The 22,999-nt window shown below is 45.0% G+C and overlaps 4 protein-coding genes across 4 annotated transcripts in view; 1 reads left to right on the top strand and 3 right to left on the bottom strand.

Moving 5' to 3' along the window:
* The window catches only part of T265_10971 (hypothetical protein), a gene marked incomplete at both ends in the record, with an annotated part of 27,396 nt that extends 5,614 nt beyond the window's left edge, over window positions 1–21,782 (top strand). Inside the window, 6 exons of the mRNA XM_009177500.1 lie at window positions 3,320–3,468; window positions 5,049–5,234; window positions 8,085–8,199; window positions 11,289–11,530; window positions 15,587–15,691; window positions 20,567–21,782. Of these exons, the coding sequence (XP_009175764.1) occupies window positions 3,320–3,468; window positions 5,049–5,234; window positions 8,085–8,199; window positions 11,289–11,530; window positions 15,587–15,691; window positions 20,567–21,615 (1,846 nt within the window). The remainder of the gene's footprint in view (window positions 1–3,319; window positions 3,469–5,048; window positions 5,235–8,084; window positions 8,200–11,288; window positions 11,531–15,586; window positions 15,692–20,566) is intronic.
* On the bottom strand, window positions 13,412–13,804 carry T265_10973 (hypothetical protein; the record flags this gene model as incomplete). The annotated part of the gene is made up of 1 exon (XM_009177502.1): window positions 13,412–13,804. The coding sequence occupies one exon, from the start codon at window positions 13,802–13,804 to the stop codon at window positions 13,412–13,414; it is 393 nt and encodes a 130-aa protein (XP_009175766.1).
* T265_10972 (hypothetical protein) lies at window positions 16,409–16,744 on the bottom strand (the record flags this gene model as incomplete). The annotated part of the gene is made up of 1 exon (XM_009177501.1): window positions 16,409–16,744. One exon carries the CDS (start codon window positions 16,742–16,744, stop codon window positions 16,409–16,411), a length of 336 nt encoding a protein of 111 aa, XP_009175765.1.
* An 808-nt stretch (window positions 21,783–22,590) lies between the features above and the next one.
* On the bottom strand, window positions 22,591–22,785 carry T265_10970 (hypothetical protein; the record flags this gene model as incomplete). Its single annotated transcript, XM_009177499.1, has 1 exon — window positions 22,591–22,785. The coding sequence occupies one exon, from the start codon at window positions 22,783–22,785 to the stop codon at window positions 22,591–22,593; it is 195 nt and encodes a 64-aa protein (XP_009175763.1).
* Window positions 22,786–22,999: the final 214 nt, after the last annotated feature.

The raw sequence follows: 22,999 nt of genomic DNA, 5'->3' as shown, positions 1-22,999 counted from the left end.
CCTTCCTGGCATGGTTGTACCTTGTGGAACGAAGTTCCAGCCAGTGTAGCCCGCGGGATCATTGCAGCACTCAAGCCCGACCACCACGTCAAGGTGGCAGCTTTAGGTCGGGTGATAATAATAATAATAATAACAATAATAATAATAATGACTGAAATATGCCGAACGCCACTGCTGCATGACACTACTGTCATTGGTCTTCGTATGCCTCGTTTTTATTGGTTAACGGCCCTAAGGAGTCGTCTAATGCGCAGAACAAACTATTACTGTAACTTAAATACGATATCACAAAGCAAAGCAATCCAAAGAAATCCTGACTCAGAATTCACAAGAGGAATTGCCGATGGTCCGTGTTCCGTTGAGTCGCCACACAACGAAAGGAAGATTATACTTTCTTGGTATTCCAAACCTCTGGTAGGCGCAATATTAATCGATTGTTTGTGGCTAACATTTTTGTTCACGTTGGAAATTAGTGATGGCCAATAGTATACAACCGCCAGTCACAACAATCACTTAGCAAGAGGCGCAATGTACCGTTGAGCCCAAGGAGCGGGCTCCTTTTATTGTATTTAATTGAAACATACTTTACAAAATTTTACCAATATTGACAGATAAAAATGAGATGATATTAACTGGAGAAATAGCACTATAAGTGCTACATGTCCTACTCAGGCGTGAAGATAAAACCAATCGTTCAGCTGTATTACCCTTCTGGTGTCTAAGTACCATGCCACCTGAATTAAGCACGGGGGGCTGGGATACTTACAGGTTGCCCAAACCTAGACAGGGAAAGTCGAGAGGCAGTGGTCGGGTTCGAGCCACGGACCTTCCGCTCAGTAAATTCGCGCTCTGATTTCCGCAAGGCTCGTGTTTGCTAATTTGAGACAAAGTAGTGTGTCCCTGAATTTCAACAGAAGTGTGTACATTGCGGGCTGTTTTGTTGTATGGCTGTGAGACTTGGCTTGTTCGACCAGTGGAACTGGGAAGTCTTCAGGTATTCAGCAACCGTTGTCTCAAAAACATAGCTCTTGCGAATTGGTATTGTAGGAGCAACGGAGCAATTAGGAAGACAGTTTTTGGTTGTGCAACGGGTACTTTGAAGAATGTCTCCAGCACCAGAAGCTCTGCTAGTTGTGCCATGTATTGCGCATGCCGCACCATCGTTTGCCGAAGAGTGGTGTTTTCCGCGCCTAATTCAGTGGCGAAAGCATAGAGGTGGCCAACACCTGACCTGACATAGGATTAAGAATGGAATCACGAAACGCTTGGGCGCTACATGCCTGCCAGGATGGGGACCGCGTGATTCTCACTGCGCCTGGTTGAAGACATTGCATTATATGACTGCTAAAAGATTTCAATGGCGTTCTTGTTGTCAGTTTCTATCTAGATTGTCTGAATGAGTGTCTGGGGGTGTTGGTACCTCGGAATGATTGTAATAAGCTAGCACTTAGTCCACCCTGCACATTTATCCTTTTCTTCACAAGGCTTTCGAATACGGCAGCGGAGCATCACTGTCGTGCTGTCGATGATGATGATGAGTCTCTCAACCCCTGTGGCTTGTATTTCAAGGAGAAGTTCTAGAGGTTTTGAAGATCTTTAATTACCTCACTGGTTATGATAGCTCTGAGGAAGTGTGTCTGATGATGTCTGTGCCCGAATCTCAAAGACCAGAATCACGTTTGGAAAGTTGCGTCTCTCAAAAAGGATTTTGTATGCCAGGCCACACTAAGGGTTGTATTATTGTATGGTTTAGAAGCATGAAAAAGACCCTAGAACGTGTATACAAGGTATACGTAAGATTAGTCTGTGTGGCTACAACCCGCATGCGTAAAATTCCCCAAGCATTTGCTTGCTGGTACCCTGGTAGCCTAACAGGAAACAGTTGGGCTTTGCTTGTATGGAAACAACGAACACTTGGCGGCGAAGTTAAGTCATCAGAGCCGCAAACAGAGCGTCAGATCTAGGTGGTTGTGACATGTGCCATGCATGCCCGACAGCTGTTTCCCAAAGAAAACGTTCTCCATCCATCCATCGCTGGAGAGAAGTTGATAGACGATTAGTCGTGAAATGTCAACACGGAATAAAATCGGTTACACCTGAATCGGGCGCCATAAGACGTTCACATCTTGGCTGGGGTCCTGTTGACATGTTTTGTGGCTTGTTGGAAACCTTACAGGACATTGCACCCAGCCGATCTCGGTACCGAGCAGTTAGTCCCTTATTGACCAGACTGCTTGTATGCTGGATTCTCGTTAGATAGAGTTCGCAAAAAACGGTGGACCAGTCTCATTGTTATGATGCTCAGGCGTGCTTCACTACTATCTGATTGTATAGCTGCCGTATTGTTGACCATATTCCATGGGAAGTTTGGGTTTATTTGCACTGATACCTCACCTTCATTGTCTACTAGGGCATTCCTTCCTCCTAATCGTATGGAAGTTAAACATCATTATTTATATTCTTATAAATAATGTCGCTGCTGATGCCTAATTCTCTGGGTTGTTTCTTGCTTGGCAGATTGGAAAGTCCGGGACGTCGGTTAGTATCCTTTCTACCTACATATCCACGAAGTCATGGAGCGTTCATAGGGCTCAGCGATGTCGCCGTTTGTCGCTAATTCTTTTTTAAGTTGAATGCGGTCGTTGTTGTCTGAATAGGGTCTGTATCTCAACTTCCCCTGTTTAGGCTTGGGCAACCTGGCACTATCCCAGCCCTCGCGCTTCCTTTGGGTGGCATGGCAGTGAGGCACCGAAAGAGTGCTACAGCTGAACGACGGTCTTTTGGATGTGCTCCATATGTAGCATCTGCCCGTTGGCGATCCTCGGATTACCTGAAACCTATAATTTGTAAGCTGCGGGCTTAATTTCACTGACGGTGGTAGTGGTGGCTAGGATGGTGTCCGGAACGGTCTGATTCTTCCCAAGCTGTCGTCTAACAGCATCACCCGAGTGTTTCCTTGGCAGACTACATAACACAGGGATACAGTAAGATCGTTGTACGTAAGGGACTTGGAACCTGTGTGGCGAATTGTCCTCTAGAGAAGTCTTATGCACTGGTGTTTCCAGCCGAAAGTCACTGACTTTCGGACTAAAAGCTTTGGTTGAGGTTCCTATTAGTCTAGGTTTTGGAATCCTGATAGTATTGGGGTCCACGTACAACTGTGATTTCTACAACATCAATGTCGAACTCTGATGTCGTTGAGGGTGATTTGTGCGTCGTTTTTGAATAACTTGTTGTGGCGTTTTACCTCGCTTACTCGGTAGCACGTTTACCTTTGTAAAACGACTTCACACTTCTTTTCATTTTGAATGACTGGTAGTGACTTCTCTGTCAGCTACCTAGCAGTAGATGATTACGGTGAACAGTTCTACCTTCCATTACAATCCGACTGGGATATGGATGCGGCTGTTTTGACATCTTCCAAGCCTGCGCTGCGTGTGAAAGTGAATATCAAGACAACACCTCCTGGTAAGTCGTTCCCTCGATTATTCCCCACCGAGCTCCAAAAGGTATAGTTCAACTGACTGGTCCACCTATCGGCATTGTAGTCACCATCTATATCTGCACTCATTTGTTGATATTCATCTAGCACTTTTGTCTCTCGTCATGGAACGACTGTCTTTAGCCGGTATATACCAGTTTGCTTAACTGAGTTCTTTACCAAATCAGACTTTTCCAACGGTAACTACACATCTTCCCGTCCTGGATGCACTTATCTCAAGTGCTAGATCTCTGTGTTTATCAGTGTTGCCTTCGCCCACCCGCACTCCACTTTTGGTTGGCCCCGTGACTGATGGAATTGTTTTTAACTTTATCACCTGTGAATTTGCAGGAGTTGTGAGCATACTGTGTGAGTGGGCGACTGTTCCTTAGCTGGGGTTGGTACGAACGATTCTTTTGGACATAATCAACTAACCAAGGGAACGTTGTTTACTATATCTTCCCAAGTGAATGTTAATTTTTGCCTGACATCAAACAGTACTATTCAGGAACTTCTCGCAGATTGGAACAATATTTCCAGAGATATGGGAAGAAGAATAGATCCATGCTCTCCCACGCAGTGAAAGAGTATGGTCAGAGGACACGCTGAGACAGTGAAGTCCATTGAAGGAGCATATTCGTTTTCGTCAGGGGATCCTAGTGGGGTAAAAGAAGACGATAAGAACCAGGTTTGTCGTCAAGCGTTCTGGGTAGCTCATTGGTTGAGGTCCGTAGCTGCTGACCGGGAGGTCCATGTTTCAAACTTGACCATGGATTCGACAACCTGAAAGCCCTCTTGCCTTCGAGTTGCGTGAACCAGAAAGGCGTTACAGTCGAACGTCAAGAGTTGGTGGTAAGGAAAAGATCCAGGGGTTTCGGGACGTCTCTGTCGCAGTCCGGGTTGCGAGTGGGAAAGATCGCGAGTTGGAAAAATGTGTTATTAGTTGAAGAGTATTCTGCATCACCTGCCTGATTCGTCGACACCATGGAAGCAAGCCATTTGGAATGCTGAAGCTGCCAAGAATGCTGATTTCGGTGGTCGAGTCGGATTGGAAAAAAATTGATATTCAAGGAGGAGAAAATTCATAGTCCGTATTACCACTCGGAGTAAGCTAGGTACAACAAAATGTGGACTAATCGAGGGAGACAGACAATGAATATTACTTACTATTATTAACTAATATTAACCACTACGAGATTGATAAAATGAAGATTGGTTTGAGAACTGGTGAGTCATAAGAGAAGCTCCTGAACTTCCAGTCTCGTCTAGGAACAGGATAGGTGAACGGAATAAGTAGTTATGGACTGAGTTAAAGGTCCTGTTTGGGCCGCGTACGTTGCGGAACGCCATGGAAGAATGTTCAATGCATTTATCATTTCGTGTCGGCTATATAATTCGACAGCCCGGTCCATTGGGGCTCTGGGTGGTGAGCCACACCAATTTCTATATGGGTTGTCGGGCGTTGCCTCCCCCAACGAAACATTCGCCTATCTATTAGTGATCCCAACTTAGTATATAGTTACTTTCTGATCTTGCAAATGTTTAACTTCCAAGTATTTCCACGCAGACCTGAATGATTGGGATATTGTCGTGCCAGCTGACAGGCGGATCAATGCTCGTGGACTCGTGAAGGTCCCCCACGTTCGGCAATCAGAAGGTGCTGCAAAACCTCTCACCGACCCTCCTCAATCTATGTTTTCTCAGTTTTCTCAACGGTTAAGCAAGACAGTGGCCAGCGTACAACGTGCGATAGGTAAGTGCGGGTTAGTGATCGCTAATGGTACTTTTACGTTGCTTAATATTTACTATTTATTTTATTGTTTATTGTTTTCAATCGTGGCTTCCAATATAATAATAAACTCGTAAAATATTTCATGCGAGATTTTTGTTTCTGCATTCACATTGGGTTGAGTACTCATTTCACCTACAGCATATTTTGTCAAAATGGACTTCGGTTGTTTTCGTCAGGGTGTGCGAGTACCCATGCGTAGCATGCACTGTTCAGAAGTACGGAGAAAACCAAAGAATTTCAGATGAGGTAGGCTGCAAAGAAACAAGCGGACCGACGACAACTGACGACATCAAAGGAGAAACCTGGGAAACACGCTAACAAGTGGTAAGCAGGATCAGTTGAGTTCGAAACATGTAGGCAATAGTATAACGGTGATAACCCGAAACGTGATCCACTGGGACATTTTGTCGATGGTGCGAACGCCCTGGTATCAGCGATTTTTCTACGATCCCCGGTACGATGCCACGTGTAACTAATCTGATCTACACACCGTGTTTTTTCCTCTCTTGTGTACTTGACATGGTATACCTGTTTTTTTTCTATGGTAGGACTGTGACAACGGAAATGTGAGCAGTTTTACTAACTCAGCGTTTTTGTGAGAAACTACAGTGCCTTGTTTTTTAGGGGAATGAGCTTTGGGACTCTGATGATGTTTTTTTATGAATCTTGCGTGTTCTCTTCTGCGCTTTCAACGTGAATCCACTTCAGAGTGAAAAAGTTTGCTTATTTAGTCAATCTGTCGTGTTTTCTACAAGTAGCTCAGATATTTCTAGAGTATTAACAAAGCCAAGCAAATGACCAGATGAATGGACCTGAAAGCGAATGAACTGGCAAGCTGCCGAAATGGTTCACCGGTTAGAACGCCAGTTTATTGAACGGAAGGTCCGTGGTTCCAACTCGACCTCTGCATCTCAATTTCTAGTGTCTAAGCCCGAGTAACTTGGCAATATCCTAACCCTCTTGCTTCCTCCTGGTGACAGGGCCGCTAGGCACCGAAAGAGGGTTACGGCTGATCGACCTAGTGTCAAGTAGGTTGTGGCTATCTGTGTGGGTAGTACGATACGACAATGGAACACTAGTCTCTTTTTAAAGCTGTGAATTCAGTTGGAATCGTATGATATTCAAATTTCGCTCTCCTGATCTGCGCTATTGCCACTTTCATGATTTTGCTGCCTTTGCCAACTGGATTCCTGACACTCATGCAAACTTGACACTGTCCAAGTCTCCAAAATGATGCATAGATCAGGAAGCTGCGTATCTTGAAAGCCTATTTAGGTGGTCTCATCCTTCAAAATCTGAAATCTCCAGGTTCCGCTAGGTACAATGATAACTGCCACTTACCGCATGGCTTAACCGAAATGATTTTTGCCGTATCGGTTGGTCATCCAACCGCGACCACCACCGTATATTTCCCATTTCTTTTCGCTCATAGGTTCAAATCAACAGTATAGCAAAAAGTGATGTGCCAAAGAAAGAAACGAAATGCTCATCGATATCTCAATATCCTTGTGATAAACATGTGGAATGCTTTCTTTTGATTAAGGTGAACCAAACGCAGCAACACAAAGAAGTCCGAAGTAACTACTCCCCTCTTCTATTCCATCTTGAAGTGTCGTTTATTGAAAAGAGATCGCACAAGACTGTATATCATGGAAAGGAGGCTATATATTTGTCAGCACGAAAAGAATAAACGGCAATTATGGTGTTCCAAAGAGAGCGCCTAAAGTGGGACATAAAGCCCTCACCACAGACCATTAGGGGCAAACTCATTCAATCAAGACGTCCAGCATACTTGTTTAATGCGTGATATACACGCACAGGATGAGCAGACTGTGCTGTATTCAAATTGAACTGTTTAGGTTATGCTGGAGTCAGTTTAGAATCAAGATTCGATTCAAGAGGACAGCGGTCCCATTTCTATTTATTTATTGGACTGTTCGCTATAGTTATCCAGCAGCAGCTGCTCTCATCCCGGCCAAATGCCACTGGATGCCCCTCTTATGCGCGACCCAGAAATAGTGCACGTAGCCACTTTGAGCACTGCGTTGTTTATTTTCTCTCTATTTTGTACACATCAAGGGTATGTTTTCGTCAATGCAATACCCACTCCTTCTTCTACGCCTCATAACACACTGCGCATGTTGGCGTAATTTGTTCTTCTCAACACAACCACTCTCCCAGTACAAACAAACCACCTTATATTTTTGAAGTCGATTATAGACTAAGTTTGGATGAACATACCTTTTGGCTGCGATCGGTGCCTGGGTAAATAAGGTCTTTGCTCTATGAAAAGTTGCAATATGTTTAGGACCAGACGCCTTTTCATAGTTACCAATTCCCTAGAGTGACCGATAGGACTACTGAATCTGTAGTACTCTCTTTACTCGACGAACCTACCTTTACTGCAATCATATGTTCATGTGTGTCAGACACAAAAGACGGTCCCTTCATAATACCACGAAATTTACTTGCTTTCGTAGCCAAGAAGGAATATTTTGCATATCCACCCTTCTTTATCCATATATATCGTTTAAGAAAGATATTGTTCTTTTTGGCAGTTGACAAACTCGCTGTAGCTACTTTGGTGGGTTTGAATTAAATTGAAATAACTCTTCCATGGCTACTCATCTCCCCGGATCGTGGGACGCTTATGTTGTTGTTGAAAAAATCTGATAGACTGTCCAAAGTCAGCCTATTGGACGCATATAAATCTCTACAGCTTCATCATTCATACTCACAAACTCAGGAGTCGCATTCCTCCCCTTGATTCTTCAATTTCCTTGAATGTATTCCATTTTCTCTTGTGATAAGGTTTAAAATATGAGAATGAGCAAGGGCTGCAACTTCAGGACTCACCGATATCGGACGCGCAATTCCGCGATTACCTGGATGCATTAGGACGTGTAACCCAGCTAGAGAAGTTCTGGTGAGTACATTTTATCCCTCAGCTTTTTGATATCCTTTGCGAAGTCCGGAGTTACTCAATTCTTATCGCATTACTCCTCCGACTCTTGTGTTGACCTTTGCTCAAGAAACGCAGATTAAATTGTTTAACTGTAAGAACCTTTCAGCCCACAGCTGCAATTGGACCAGGAGAAGGCACCGGGTTTGAGATAGTTCTAGCTTACCAAAGGCAGGAAGGGACCTCCGAAAACTCGGGGGCGAATTTGGTCCTCTCCTTCAGCACAGAATGGAATGCTTTTTCGCCGTATTAACTCAGCAGTCAATCCACTGCGTACTGACAAGTGAATTGTTATTACTTTGTGCTGTGCACAAAAATACGACAAGCACCATAACTTTGAACCCTGTTTCCTTGCACAAATGCTTCAAGTCAACCGAGGGTTTAACAAATAATCCCTCTGGAAAACCTGATTTATCAGTCTCAGCGTCCATTATCCTCTTGCACGAAGCTTACTTGGGTTGAAAGTTGATGCCATAGAAAACTAATGGCTGAGTGGTTTAGGACACGACTTTATAAGCATTCTCGCATCCACAGTCTCGTTAGTTCGATGTTTAGTGTACGAGCTCTGGACCAAAAGACTTGTGTTTCGAATCCTTCCCCAAGTTCCAAATCCCTCTTGTTTGGGCTATGGCCATGCCACAGTAGCAACCCTGTTATGTGCTGTACTTTTAAAGCAGCCGTACTGCGGCATGTTGTACTCAATGACCTAATGTGATTGTCTTGCCGTTTTCTGCACTGCACAGAGGATGTCCACTGCATCCGTGTTCACGGAAGTCACCCTATTTCCCCGATAGGCGACTGGTTAAACGTATGAGTAGGCACGAAAGTCGTGACCTTTTTAAGCATTAGTTTAGTGATCTCCGTGTTGCAGGTAGTAGCAGCAGCTGAACTATCTGTGTTTGATTTTCAGTCCAAGTCGAATAGATACCTAGGTCCTAGACAACCTTCAGATCCAGGCACTCAACAGTAGAATTTATCTTGTCAATTCAGTTTGTTAACTGCCACCTCGACAACAACGCCAGTCATGGACCTATGCTTGTTTCGGCATGTGGATAGCGACGAAGATGTCCGGGCCATCAGAATCGATGTTTAACTAACTGTTCGAGTTGAATCATGCTAGAAGACCGGCGGCTGTTCACTGCACCACCGAACGCCACTTCTGTTAGCAGTAACCGGACTGCTGTATACAATGAACGACCAATCGTAAGTTACGCAGCGTCTGCCTGCGTCACCTTACCCGTTTGCATATACCAAGTAATTTTTGTGAGCGCCTACAGTGACCTGGAGACCAACACATTCCTCATGACCGATCTTGCCACCACAGCAAAGCCCCTAAGGGCCATTCTGTTAGCGTAACCGGACTGCTGTATACAATGAACGACCAATCGTAAGTTACGCAGCGTCTGCCTGCGTCACCTTACCCGTTTGCATATACCAAGTAATTTTTGTGAGCGCCTACAGTGACCTGGAGACCAACACATTCCTCATGACCGATCTTGCCACCACAGCAAAGCCCCTAAGGGCCAATATTTCTTTCTGATATGTCCCTATGATGCTATAAGGACAATACGAGATCTAGAGCATTTTTCCTCTCCCAATTACAATCCATATCGGATGGAGGACCACTGTGATGTGGACAAATGCTTTCAAAGATGTGGACCTTCCACGGAATCATCAGGGGAATTAACAACAGAATCCAGGACACTCAACCGTAGGGGCAGTCGCGTGGCGGTGAAAAGCTGGAGGAGGTTTGTTCGGAGAATTTCCGTACATTTTTTTCGGGGTTTGGGAGCTAATGATGCATGAGGTTTTGATCCAAGGAACATCCAGGGTTGTGACTGGTGATACGTCTGAATGGATTTTGAGAGAATATGATGCTGAGTGCGGTCGCTGGACAGACTTGTTACCTTCTATATCCTGAGTGAAAACGTTGTCAAAACGTGTTTGGCGTTTGTTACCCAGGAAAATCGGCACGGTGATTGAAAATGTAGTCATTCGTTTGTGTCCGACAAGTGTGGCGGATGAATTTCGCTCTCTTGTGAAAGGCTTTGGACAAAAATATGCCTCGGAAAATGTTCGGTGTTTTGAACGGTGAGGCGGTCTTCCCTATCGTCCGAAAACTCAGTGGAAACTCCAACTCGAAGTGGTCTTCTGTTCGGCGCGCTCTCTCCAAGGGGGAAAGCCTAGTTCACTCTTTGGTATCCCATTTTGAGGTGAAGCCTTTGTACAATCTAAGATTGTTATTTGAATGTCGGTGTCTTTGAAGCATTTTCTGAGTCCGCTGGGAACATCGAAACCTACGCCAGTTTGTTTTCAGGATGACCCCTTTTGCGATGGGCCAGCTAATCACGACTTATGCGGTGCTCTGGTTAAGACTTGTACTCCGCATGCTAGAGGACCGTGTGTCTCACCGAACTCTTTTCCCATCTCAGTGCTAAGTGGAAACAACTGAGTGACGGGCAGTCCATAACCTGGTAACAAAGTATGAAAACACCAAGCAGTAAACCCAGCTGGGCCGGCAACTACCGCCCCCCTCCCGGATGAGGAATCCGGAATTCAACTCGCCAATTGTCAATAACGCTAACAGATATGGCTCAATTACCTAGTCGGTGGTACTCTTGTATCAAAGCTCTCGTTTAATGCGTAACCGTCCAGTCTGCCGTTTTCCAAAATAACCAGATTGATTCAACACCAACTAATAGAGAAGGCCATCGCCTCTGAAGCCTTGCTACAGCTTTTCTGCTCTCACACTTTTCGGTGACCGAAACTGTAGCAGCTGGAGCCAGTGTACCCTTGGTACATGGCTTGTGGAGATCAAAACAGCTCACTGCTTAAAGGTTTGCGATTGGAACCCAACCCGTGCATCTCGGCTGCTCCACTCCGGGCTTGGGCAACTTGACAGTATCTCAGCCACCATGATAGATAGGATGTTACAGCTGAACGCTTATTAATATAACGGTATAGATAGCTGCTAATCAGACTGATTGAGATGGTTGTTTCTCCACCCGTCCACCTACCGTACTGTTACTTTTCCTCGCTCTTCTCAATTTCAGTTGGCACGTGTATCGTTGTGGTTTGGAGCCCAGCGTACGGAAAGTTGGTTGGCGACTTCTGCTTTCCGTCTATCCGGCGGATACAACCGGTCAGGAACGCATCAGTCTACTGGAATGCAAGACACGTCAGTACGTCACGATGAAACAAACTTGGAAGATGGCCTATGCGGAAGGTCGTTTGACTGGATCTCAATTGGCCACCTTGGCAGCTGTCAGCATCGATGTCGTCCGAACAGATTGGGGTTTGTCTATTATTTGCGTCGTACTTGTGCCACTGAAATAATGGATTGCCAGACCAATCTTGATGCCGGAATCTTTTTTGACGATTTCACATCAATATACATACATGCACACTACACATGTCTATGGTAGGTACATCCGTTTATTTGCATTGTTCTGTCATATCGAACGAAACTGATGGACATTTGCGCACAGTGTAATGTCACAGTTTGTGCCCAGTCCTGCGTGTCCTGTGCCCGGTGTAAATCCGAGGGGGGGATAAGACCGGAGGCAGTTCTAATGCCATCATTCAAAGTGGCGGACAATGATTGTCAACTCAAGTGGATGCAGATGAACACCTCAGCCGCATTATGCATGCAAATGGATCCTCATCAGTTAGGAGAAGCATCCCACCCATAGCCACCAGTGCTTAACATCCGGCTGGATCTGAGCAACGATTGTCGCGGAGAGTTACTTCTACTACCGTTTTAAACCTAACACTACAAGTCCCGGAATGGTAGTGCGAGTCTCTTGCTAGTGAATACACGAAAATTACACAAGTGGAATGCAACGGAATACATTAAATTACAACTCGAAACAATACAGTACAATATAAAGCAACGTATACAAATTGGATTTAAGTTAGCAGTGAAGAAACAACGTTCAGCTTGACAACCATGCCTGATTCTCTCCATGAGAAATCACTTGCGGCTCAATCCGCACATATTGATAGGAGTGTTTGGTGGCCTACGTCACACATAGGACGCACCCTGAGCACACGCATATGACCAACAAATGTTAGACATTATTGAACTTTGCCCGTATTATGATGGTTACGGAAAGTATTTTCTAGCACCTTCGCTTACTCGGCTATCTGGTAGCCTCAGGAAGCTTAGGCGGATCTGGTAAACTCAATTTATCCACGGAAGTTTCGTCGGTGGCTTAGTTAGTATGTGTACGCTTGTGACTGACCAGGCCAATGTAGTCAACACAAACTCAACAACAGTCGCTGCAGACTGAATTTTTTCGGTCTTCAGATTCAGCAGCCCTGATAATACCCTTGCGTTTTGCACAGTTCAGTTCTCTGCTCGAAGCTGACCGCCACTTATCTAGCGAACTGCAGTTCCCATCGTATCCCTCATCGCCCTGTTTTGTACCGTACCTCCCATTCTATGAGGTCCATGTCAGCATCTCTTTAGACGTTCGGCAGAAGTGTCTAAATATCGTCGCTTCTGTCTACCAGGGTTCCGTTTCTTCGTGTTCAGTGACCATTTGGCAAACATTCGCAATTCACCATGGATGTGATCATGGCCTCCATTCCGGTACATAGTCGAACAACACCTATCACCCTTGTGTGGCGGGTGTTGAGGTCTCGCAACATTGTCCACTTGATGACAAAGTGGAAAATCGTAGATTAAAATGGGAGCCTTGTCAAATGGAGTCTAAAGCAAAAACCGTTATCTCTTCTCCATAGACTCTGATGTGAACTTTTATCCTTGAGTTGAGGACCTGGTGAGACCCAGCAGCTTGAAACGGACCATGTTGGATGGGTCGGGTGTTGCGCGAAAGTCAATCAAGCACGCGGTCGTTGGTTGCTCGAACTTTCACCTTGAGTATTTGGTCAATGCTACTACCTCGACTGAACCTCTGCGGATTCGGTCTGACAGGAGAGTCTGGGACGGCAAAGTAGTAATATGACAAGGATTTTCGCTGCGACATCTATCAGTTCTCACATAACTTCCATCAGCAGATATTCGGAGGAGCGTAGACAATTTACCTCTAGGTGCATCGCACCGGAAGGTGTCGTCGTGATGGCCGTGTTATCTCTGATGGCCGTTGGAAGGTTGATTGAATAGTGTACTGATGTGCTCGGTCTATCTGCTCATCTTTTTCTAGTATTGACATCAACTCAAGCAACGCAACTCAACACGCAATTTGTTCATGCGTGTCTGGCCAACTGGAGGAGATGGACGGTCTTTCGGAGATCCCTTCTTTGTAGCATCGCCATCAAAACTCATAATATACTGCACTCGTGTGTTGTTTTTACGCAGTTCGATTGAACTGAGACTCTTCAACGGGGAATGCTTGGAAGTGAGGAGACAGTGGTAATTGGTCATCGCAACCGATGGCTGAATACGCTTTTCCTGGTCGTAGATAGATCGTAGTTTTTGTAGTGAGGCAAGTTGATGCTGAACCTTGTACTTAGGAGGGAATAGCCCGAACTGCTTTCTTTTCTGTTCTATAAGGTAATATTCATCAGGGTGTCGTTGGGATGTAGTCTGTTTGCGTGGGACCATCGATGAGTGGATTGTAACTCAAGCGGCGGAAACACATGTTTAACATCACGAGTCGATTGAGGGTGACCATGCTTATGAATCGTTGACCGCCTTCGCGGCGTTGTTTCAGTCCAAACTTCCGGAAGCTGTAACGAAGGTCGTCATCTGGAGCGACAGCTCTCTCCCGTTTATCAGCAGCTATGAGGGTATCGCGGTTAGGCTTACGGCTGGTTTGTTCTTTTAGCTTGCCGTAGAAATAGTCTGACTGAATGTCCGATGATGTAAGGTTGTAGAACAGAAACTGAGAATAAATGACGTTTCATACCTTATCCTTGTGGGCGTAAGATTCAGACATCACCTTGCCTGTGTCAGCGTGACCTACCTTGAAAACCCTGAAAAACTCTGCATGCGACCACCGACCAACTGGCCGACCAATCACCATCCTCTCTTCAGTTTCCTCCAATCTCGGTCTGAGGGTCCCGGATCAATCCGAATACATCTGTACAACAGCCTATGGTGTCAAAGTTCGGATTTCCACCGCGCAGACACAAAAAATTGATCTCCGAAAAGAGGGTCCACTTCTCCGAGTTAATTGACCAGGTGCGTTTGGTCAGTACTCCTGATTTGGAGGTTACGTCGGTAGCGGAAAAGACCGTCCGTTTTGCTCACCATTAAGGTGAACAAAACAATCCTCAAGATGCTCCCTGTCAGGTCCAGTACCTCGAAACGAACTGTTAATCATAGGGAGTACTGGCTCGCGAACACATTCAAGAGCACCGGCATACGTGCAAATGAGCTCTTACGGTGCAGACAGCAGGAAAACTCCGTTTCGGGCGCTGTGAACCGAAACTCGGGAATCCGTGCCTTCGAAATGCAAGCAATGTCAACTTCCTAGCCGAAGGTACTTCGCATACGGACTATCTGGTTTCTTATGTCGAGAAGGGTGAAGATATTCTGATCTAAATGCAGTACGATTCTTATCCAATGTCAGCGCGTCTTTCAGAGGAGAGCTTTCAAGTTTAAAATCTTTCATCAATAACGTGAAACGCTTTACCGTGGTGTGACTGCTTGCACACCTCAGCGACCCATTGAACTATACTGAGGATGTCCACGCGACACCCACAGAGTCTGTCATACCAGGTTGGTCAATGGTTAGAGGTTAGAAATTGGGGGTTGAAACATGTGGCGACTTGTTCCGTAGAAATGGTAATACATCTGCATTACGATTACCGCCTAGTCGTTACAGCCTAACCGTTTTCCTGTCTAGGTGTGGGTGCACTCAAAGTATCCCAGCCCACGTGCAACCATGGTACGGCAGCGAAGCATTGGTGTTGAACACTTCACCACCGAGAATCCAACGCGCTCCGATAGAGCCATTGCTAATGCCTCGTTAGCTTATGTGCAGTAGCACCCAGTCGCGTTACGATGAAAGGGAGTCGGGTTTTATGCGTCATACGCCTGTTGTGGTGAATAATAATAATAATAATAATAATACATGGCTGAAACTACTGGGCGATCGTAGACTGCTCTAGTTGAAACTGTATCCCAATTTTTGTTTACCCTAAGAAGGGTCATAAGATTCTTTTGTAGTAGCTTCGTTTTTGCTTCGCTTTTCATGATCCGGGGCACAGACATCCTTTTGCCCTAATGACTATCTGTCTTGGTACTACCCGTAATAATTAGGCTGCTTTGGACCATAGTAGAATCGTGTTCTTGAATTTCACACATCTGCTTGGTCTCATATCGCTCTATAACCTCCCATTTCGGGAACTGACCGTCGTTATTTGTCGGTTGCCTTTCCAGCGACTTCCTACTATAAGGGTGAGGACAATCGGTATCGTGTTTGTCAACTGTTTGACTTGGTGGCCACCTATTGCATTTATCATCCCAATGTGGGCTACAATCAAGGTAAGAAGAATATTATAAACGAGGGATTCTGTTGGATTTTAGTTTGCAAATGAATATTTATTGACCCACAGTAAGAAATCTTTCTTTCAGAGATTGGGCACTACTTCGGACTCCAGGCAAATATTTTTCTCCTGTATGAGCCTTAATGAGGGGCACACCGGTTCAGGTTATTTTGTGGAGTCAGATGACTACACTACATGGCGCGATTTGCGCTGATATAAGTGTTATCCTGACTCATCGACGGAGAGATCGCTTCCATAACAAACGGGAGTGGCATTGAAAATCTGAGCGCCGAGAGCCGTTGCTTCATAGTGAAAAGTACCCAACTTTAGAGTCAATTAATCGAAACAGTCCGAAGTTCCGACTAACAAGGTCGATCTTTCTCAAGTAACAAAGGACCATTAATTCTGCTTCCAAGTGTTGTGTGGTTTTCCGTGGCTAAAACTAGTGGTCGACAATAAGTTGGAAAATGATCGTCTCGATTTTTTGCAGTTCTCTCCATCTGAGGTGATCACTTCGAGAAACAAGCCAAACGTGGCCTCTTGTTAGGGATTTTGTCTCTCCTGAGGGGCAACTATAGAAAGAAAGATTCGTAATTTGTTTGCACCGACTCAGTTAATAGCCGAACGCAATGAATTTCATTTTCATAATGACTGAAAGTCTACACCTTGCCATACTGAAAAATGGCGTTGAGGTATTGATGGAAATGTCAATAACTCAGTTTTTGTAGATGGCTGCAGTTCTGTTGACTGAGCTCGGAGGTCTGTTTGAGTATAGACCGCCGCGTCCTCGAGATACATCTTCACTGTAGTGCTCACATTCCGCGTTGCGAGGCTCATTGCCGGGGATGGTGGGCATCATAAAAGAGAGAGACAAACGGTACTCCAGAATCCCCTTATAAGTGTACACAATTTTTCGAAGGGCCAAAATAATTGGTGGGTTGTTGGTACTGATATAACCAATGGTTGAAACGTTGTGAGCGTGTGTTGAACCCTTCAGTAGTGTCACGATCACTCTGGAATACATTGGCACCAACGTACGAGAAAGGCACATGTTATCAGATCAACCAGACTCAAGTCGCGCTTTCCGATAGGCCCTAGTGAACTGGCGACTGTAATTCGTCTGAGCGATTGCAGAAAATCGTTTCGTCCGGGTACCAAGTGAGGTAATTAAATCAGGCAATCTTAGCAATCGGAGCGTTTTCTTTACTAAGTTCCTCTGAGTTTGAGTAAACAGCTACGGCCGTGTTGCGCTTACACTTCACTTACTGTTTGGATTATACAACACTATATACATTACATTATACACTATGTTACATTATACATTACATTATACATTACATTATACACTACATTATACACACTATATACACTACACTGTTGCAAAAGGATGGAGGAGGCGGTGGCCATTCCTCATACCATCAGCAAAGAATCAACCATGTGCCATCTCCAATCCTTTCCATAAGTACTCGTATCCAGGAGCGCATTTACACCATTTCCAAAATAAGATTTCTGTAGGTTCGTATGTTGTAACTGAGCTTACAGCTCATCAAGAAGTGGTCGCTTCAGGAATGTCCGGATAACAGTTGGTGGCTATGTTGCTGGATTTTCCCCTAGTCTTAGCTGAACGTTTGGTGTTTCGATAGAGGAGGTTTTTGGGTTTCTGGGCTTCATTTGGCATCTGTTTCAGTCGATCTGTATCGACTGAACTACCAACCTCAACTGCTTCTAATTATTTTGGCATCTCATGAAATCACCTGGATCTAAAACAACAGACACCCTACGAAAACTCCGAGATCGATTAAAATCATGTGACAGCTGATTGCTTCATCGCAACCATATTGAAAAGAACGAGTGTTTTTGTTGTCTGTTCAGCACCTGGTTCATATGCCCACAGGGAAGAAGTCCGTAAACAAGCAATTTCGGAATCTTCAGGAAAAGGCGCGGTGATATTTAACAAGATATCACGATATTAACAAGATATTAGCTAAGGCGAGAGTATTCGCAAATGCTCACAACTCATGTCACGTGGGAGGATTGGTATGAAAGACCAGATCAGTCCGTGTAACGACAACAGAGCATGTGATTTCAGCTAGACGAATAAAAAATTGATTAATCATGGGACGGACAGAGAAAGAAGATGTCACATGTGCCATCACGGTGATGAAAAACAGAGTTCGCTTTTGTGGGTGAATTTAACGACCCAACGGAGCCACATAATAGGACACAATAAAATTCCATCCAAAGCCCATATCTACTCATATTGTGAGCTGGTTCAACTCGAGATTGGTCCATCTGACTCACCAGTACGAACGGCCACTTGCCAACCAGCTTTGTTTACTCAGTAAACAACACGTCCAGCAACTGAAACTACATCAGAGAGACAATCAACTCGTTATCCCAGCAAGGACAACGGGTCTGTCACATTTAGCAGATTACAATGAAATGAAGCGTATTTTATCAGATACCACCAATTTTTGGTCGAAAAGGTGCAGATTGACGCGGTACGATAAGTGAGACCCATAGTCAATAGCCACTCCAGGGAGTTGTGTGAAAGTTTTCACAGGCCAACGCACACTCGAATACTTGTCAACAACAGGCTCCGGCAGACGACCCATGTGTGGATTATCAAAAACGTCCTTGTTTAAGCGCCATCCGATAGCACCGAGCAATGCTGCTCAATTACATCCTTTCAACAAACTACATACATTCCAACCCTATGCAAAAAGGACCCGATTGCGTCGCAAAATCCAACTTGATCTATCACCTCAATTGTGTCCGCGAAGCTAGATACGTCGCTAACCCCATGAAACATCTTGGAACACCAATATGGGAGCCCTATTGTGAAGCGGCTTGCCAGAGCAGCCGCGCAATCCGAAATCCACGACTACTAAACATATTTTAGACAGTGGTCACATTTCGGATACAACGACGCAACAAAAACTGAGGTAGTTGCAGTGCATCGTTTCAATCCTCCTTTGTGCGCATGAAAGCAATTGCTGGTTTGTCTTTCGCTTAGTAGTCCATTTTCTTCTGCTTTATTTTATTCTATGTAACTGTACTGACCCTTAGCAGTGAACCCAATTTTTTACCACCATAATGGCACGTGACACCCTTTTTTTCCGTCCGTATCATGACTAATCGATTTTGCTCGTCTAACTGACACCACATGCTCTGCTGCCGTTACACTGACTGATCTGGCCTCATACCTACCATCACACGTGACATGAACCTTAGCCGGCCTTAGATATGCTCACCGGACATCCTACGCTCCAAACTTGACCCATCACGAAACTTGGTAAGATGCTTGACAGTACGGCGGCTTGGGTGGTTGCACTGGTACAAGATTCGCTACCTGAGTATCGATGCTTTCCGGAATCATTGGCATTATTTTGTGTTGAGTGTGGGTACCACAGTTGTAGAACTTCGGTTTAACTCCTCGTGGCTAAGTGGCAGCACTCCTTCAGTGGCTTGTGGCATTCTGTTGAAAAATTGCCAAACCGAGGTAAATGAATAATTTCTGTGCGAGTAAGAGGTTTACTATAGCGGTTTACCATGGTCTTTCTTTATACTGAATAGATTGGTCAGCGATTGATATTGTTGTTGATTTTGGTTCTGAGCCACAAAATCAAAAATTACCACCTTGTTGCAACATACCTCTGTACCCAACGACCAGTTAGTCGCTTTTTTCGAATTAATGACTAACTGTATCATGGGTTGGCCCGAAAACTCATACTAACGATTTAGGCTTCGCGAAGAGATAGCAGCAGATATGTCCCAGCTCACAGTTCATGACTTCCGATGTTCCTTTTTCAATTTTATAATAATATACACTTAGGTACTGTACCGCATGAACCATGGCGGAATGATCGGATCGTTCGGGCACTGGTGGCATTTCTTGTTGATGGGGTGTTTTTGTCGTGTCCACCCACAGAACTATCCGTTGCGGAGCTACGGATGAATTTTTGTCAGAATAGTGTGATGGCTTTTTTCGAACTAAACTGAATGCCGCACACGCAACTCCTGAGGTTATTGAACAGAAGCGATTCGTTCGTTGCATTTCATATCAAACAACGTGCAGAAAGCCGGGGTCTCGACTGAAATCAGGCCATTTTGTTTAGACCAAAAGTAATTTATCATTGTCATTTGTATGGCCCAGTCCAAATTACACTATTGCAGGAACCAACGAGTTGCAGGACGAAATGAAAGTGAATCTCAGATAACTTAGCCCATGTCTGAAGCAAAACACATCACACGCAAACGGATACTCAAGGGCCTAGCCCATGCCCACCGTCCAGTCTTATGCTGTTCTTATCGTCATTTTATTAGGTCTGACCGTTATGGATTTCCGTAATTTTTTACGGAAGGATAGTGCTGCACCCATAGCAGTTGTGGTGTTACGGCCGGTTCCGATTTCTATGCCTACGTCTACTCTACACGCAATCACAGAAACCCGATACGTATCAACACGCAGTCGTTAAATTCACTCCTCCGCTTGGTGATAGGTCTGACGCACATCACCTTCGCTTGTTGCTTGACCTGTGTTCGCTCCTGGTCACCAAAAACCTTGCACTACCATTGGTTGAAGTGTGCCTTGCACATTTCCCACGTTTTGTGCACAGTATGATTCAGATTTCGTCCTCTTATCCTCTACATCGTCCTGTTCATCACAGGGGTCGTTTCCACTGCGTTCGCATACAACCGCCCAAGCGTTATCCGCTTAGCAAACCTAAATTGACAGCTTCACCACGATTTTGGTGGCTATCTGCTCTTTAAAAGTCATGGGCGCTAGTAGGCAACCACGAATTAGGTGCGAGTACCTAACAGTGGGAAACCCCACTTAGCTGATCTTTGTGCATTCTATTTCTATTTCCAGGTATGTCGGATCTGGCCAGTCCTCTGCTAATTGTTCAGGAGGAGGAGGCTCCAGCCTACTTCTGTTTTTGCGCCTTGATGCAACGCCTCAAAGATAACTTCTGTTGTGCGCAACAAGTTGGCCTGATTAACAAATTGCGGCATTTGTACGATTTACTCGCCTACACTGACCCACACCTGGCACGGTTCTTGAAAATGTGCGGTGTGGCAGACATGTATTTCACTCAACGTTGGTTGATGCTCGAACTAAAACGCGAGTTTTCTTTCGATGATATCCTTCGTTTGTTCGAAGTACAATGGGCCTCTGTAACCCTAGTTCGCCTGTCGTCCCATCCTAACCTTCAATCGAGTAATTCCAAATCCGGAGGTTACCTTGCGCTTTCAGAGTCCGAACCGATCTTCATGGAAGCCCCATCAGAAGAAACGGACAACTATCCCCTCACGTCCGAGCACGGGTACGCTGCCCGAGACGTCAGTCTAATTAATGCGCTAATTGGTGCCCAGTTTGTCAACCCATGGTATCGAAGGAGCAAAATGCGCCTGTGTTGTACTACACCTTCACAATTACCATCATCATCATGCCTCTTGGTGTCGAACGGCCAAAACGCACTACGCCGAGACGAGGTGAATTCCGACGTTGTGGGTGACAAACGGTCGCAAAATTCGGATTTTCAGACTGAATTAACTAAGGAGGAATTTCCGTGGAATCGGACCGGAATTTCTCGTACTACTAGCGCCTATGTGTTTCAACGTGAGAATTTTTCGCCGAAGACCACTGTAGGATTAGAGCGTTTCGGATCTATGCGTCTTGTCAAATCGGTTACGCGGCTTCCATCCCCCGATCAGTTCGGTTACGGTAACCCGTTTCTACTTTTCGTTTGTCTCTCCTTGTTACTTGAATACCGTGAGGTTCTTCTTGCAAATGTGAACGATGCAAGCGACCTGTTTGCATTTTATCAGCACACCGCGAAAAAGCACAACCTTCCAAGTATTCTTCGGAGGGCTCGGTCGTGCTACGACCAATACTTGACGGAACACAGCAATAGGTGATCGCTGTCGTCATGTTGCGAGAGGACTTTATCTGTGATGTCCATCATGGGAAGCAGTCACTCTTCTTACGTAGCTCCCATTTATATTTTTAATCTATTTTACGTATTCTTTTCCTACTTGGTATTTGTTGGGGAAGGTGGATTGTATAGCAGAATATATAACACTCACCCAATAATTTTTTTCCGTCCTGCACTTGGCACTGTCTTAAACATGATAGGAATTAGATTAGTTGCAATGTTTTCTTGAACGTTGGAAGATTGTATTGCGCACTACTAAAGATCTAAATTCCTCCTCACACAAAATAGTCCCAGCTCCCGCAACACAGACCTTTCGTTCTGTTGTGTTTCTTATCCTATTAGGATATGAACTGGTTCGTGTTTTCGGTCAGTTTCAGCCTCCCAACTTAACTCTTATTATATCACCCAGTGGTTTCGTTTGGTAAGCTTATCAGTTACGAGTGACATCCCGTCCGGAAGGCCTGAATCCAAGTTGACTTTTTGACTGAGAGCTCTCAGGAATGACTGGTGCGTAGCACTTACTAGTCGGAATCGTTCATGAACTAAGTGAATCACTTTACTTCGAGTGCTTAATCTTTGGGAATGACTACTAGCACATCAAAATTGGTCAGAATAGTTGTTTGTGACTCATTTCACACCGGCAGAGAGGCTGAAACATATACCGCTTAGCCAGGTGCAGAAAAGTGGAATGCCATTTCCCGCATAGTTGTCGCATCACCTACTAGCAGGCGATTTTCAAATCCAAAGCCAAGCTATGTACCCTCGGACACACTTCCTGTTCTTTATGGTGTGTTACTTTCGGAAGTTACCAAATCGACAATGTCGATGTAATGCTTCAGACTGGTTTGCCAGATGCTGATCTGGGCTGGAATTCACATGCTAACTTTGGGCATTGATCAGTAGTATCACTGGAGTACCGCTTAGGATTTCTAACCTTACCTTAAGTAAAGCAACTGGACTATACGGTGACTGCATTACACCAGTACGCACAAACGTGTTGTACGACTGGTGGCTTATGTACTGCATCCGTGGCTATAATCTCGTCCATCAGTGCTTGGGTTGGAGTTGAGTGATGCTGAGGCGCATGAAACGTGCAGTGTCCGGCGAACTTTAAGGTACCACATTGGTCCGCATCTTTGCACTGGTCCTGCATTCTCCATTAATTGCTCCAACTTTCCTTTGACTATCTATACCTAAAATCATCTAATCCCCGTGAGTTACCGTTGTACAGTATTCCTTGCATATCAGCACGCAGATTCCAGGCGAACTTGGTCGTATTAAAGGGGTTCCCGTAATACGGAAGGAAAGGCAGTCTGAAATTTGTGGATGTCATATACTTCTACGTGATAGTCTTAGAGACGGAAATG

Source organism: Opisthorchis viverrini (genome assembly GCF_000715545.1).
Source record: "Opisthorchis viverrini unplaced genomic scaffold opera_v5_434, whole genome shotgun sequence".
In the NCBI taxonomy this organism is placed as follows: domain Eukaryota; kingdom Metazoa; phylum Platyhelminthes; class Trematoda; order Opisthorchiida; family Opisthorchiidae; genus Opisthorchis; species Opisthorchis viverrini.
The sequence above is the reverse complement of the archived record's forward strand: the minus strand, read 5'-3'. Positions and strand labels throughout refer to the sequence as shown.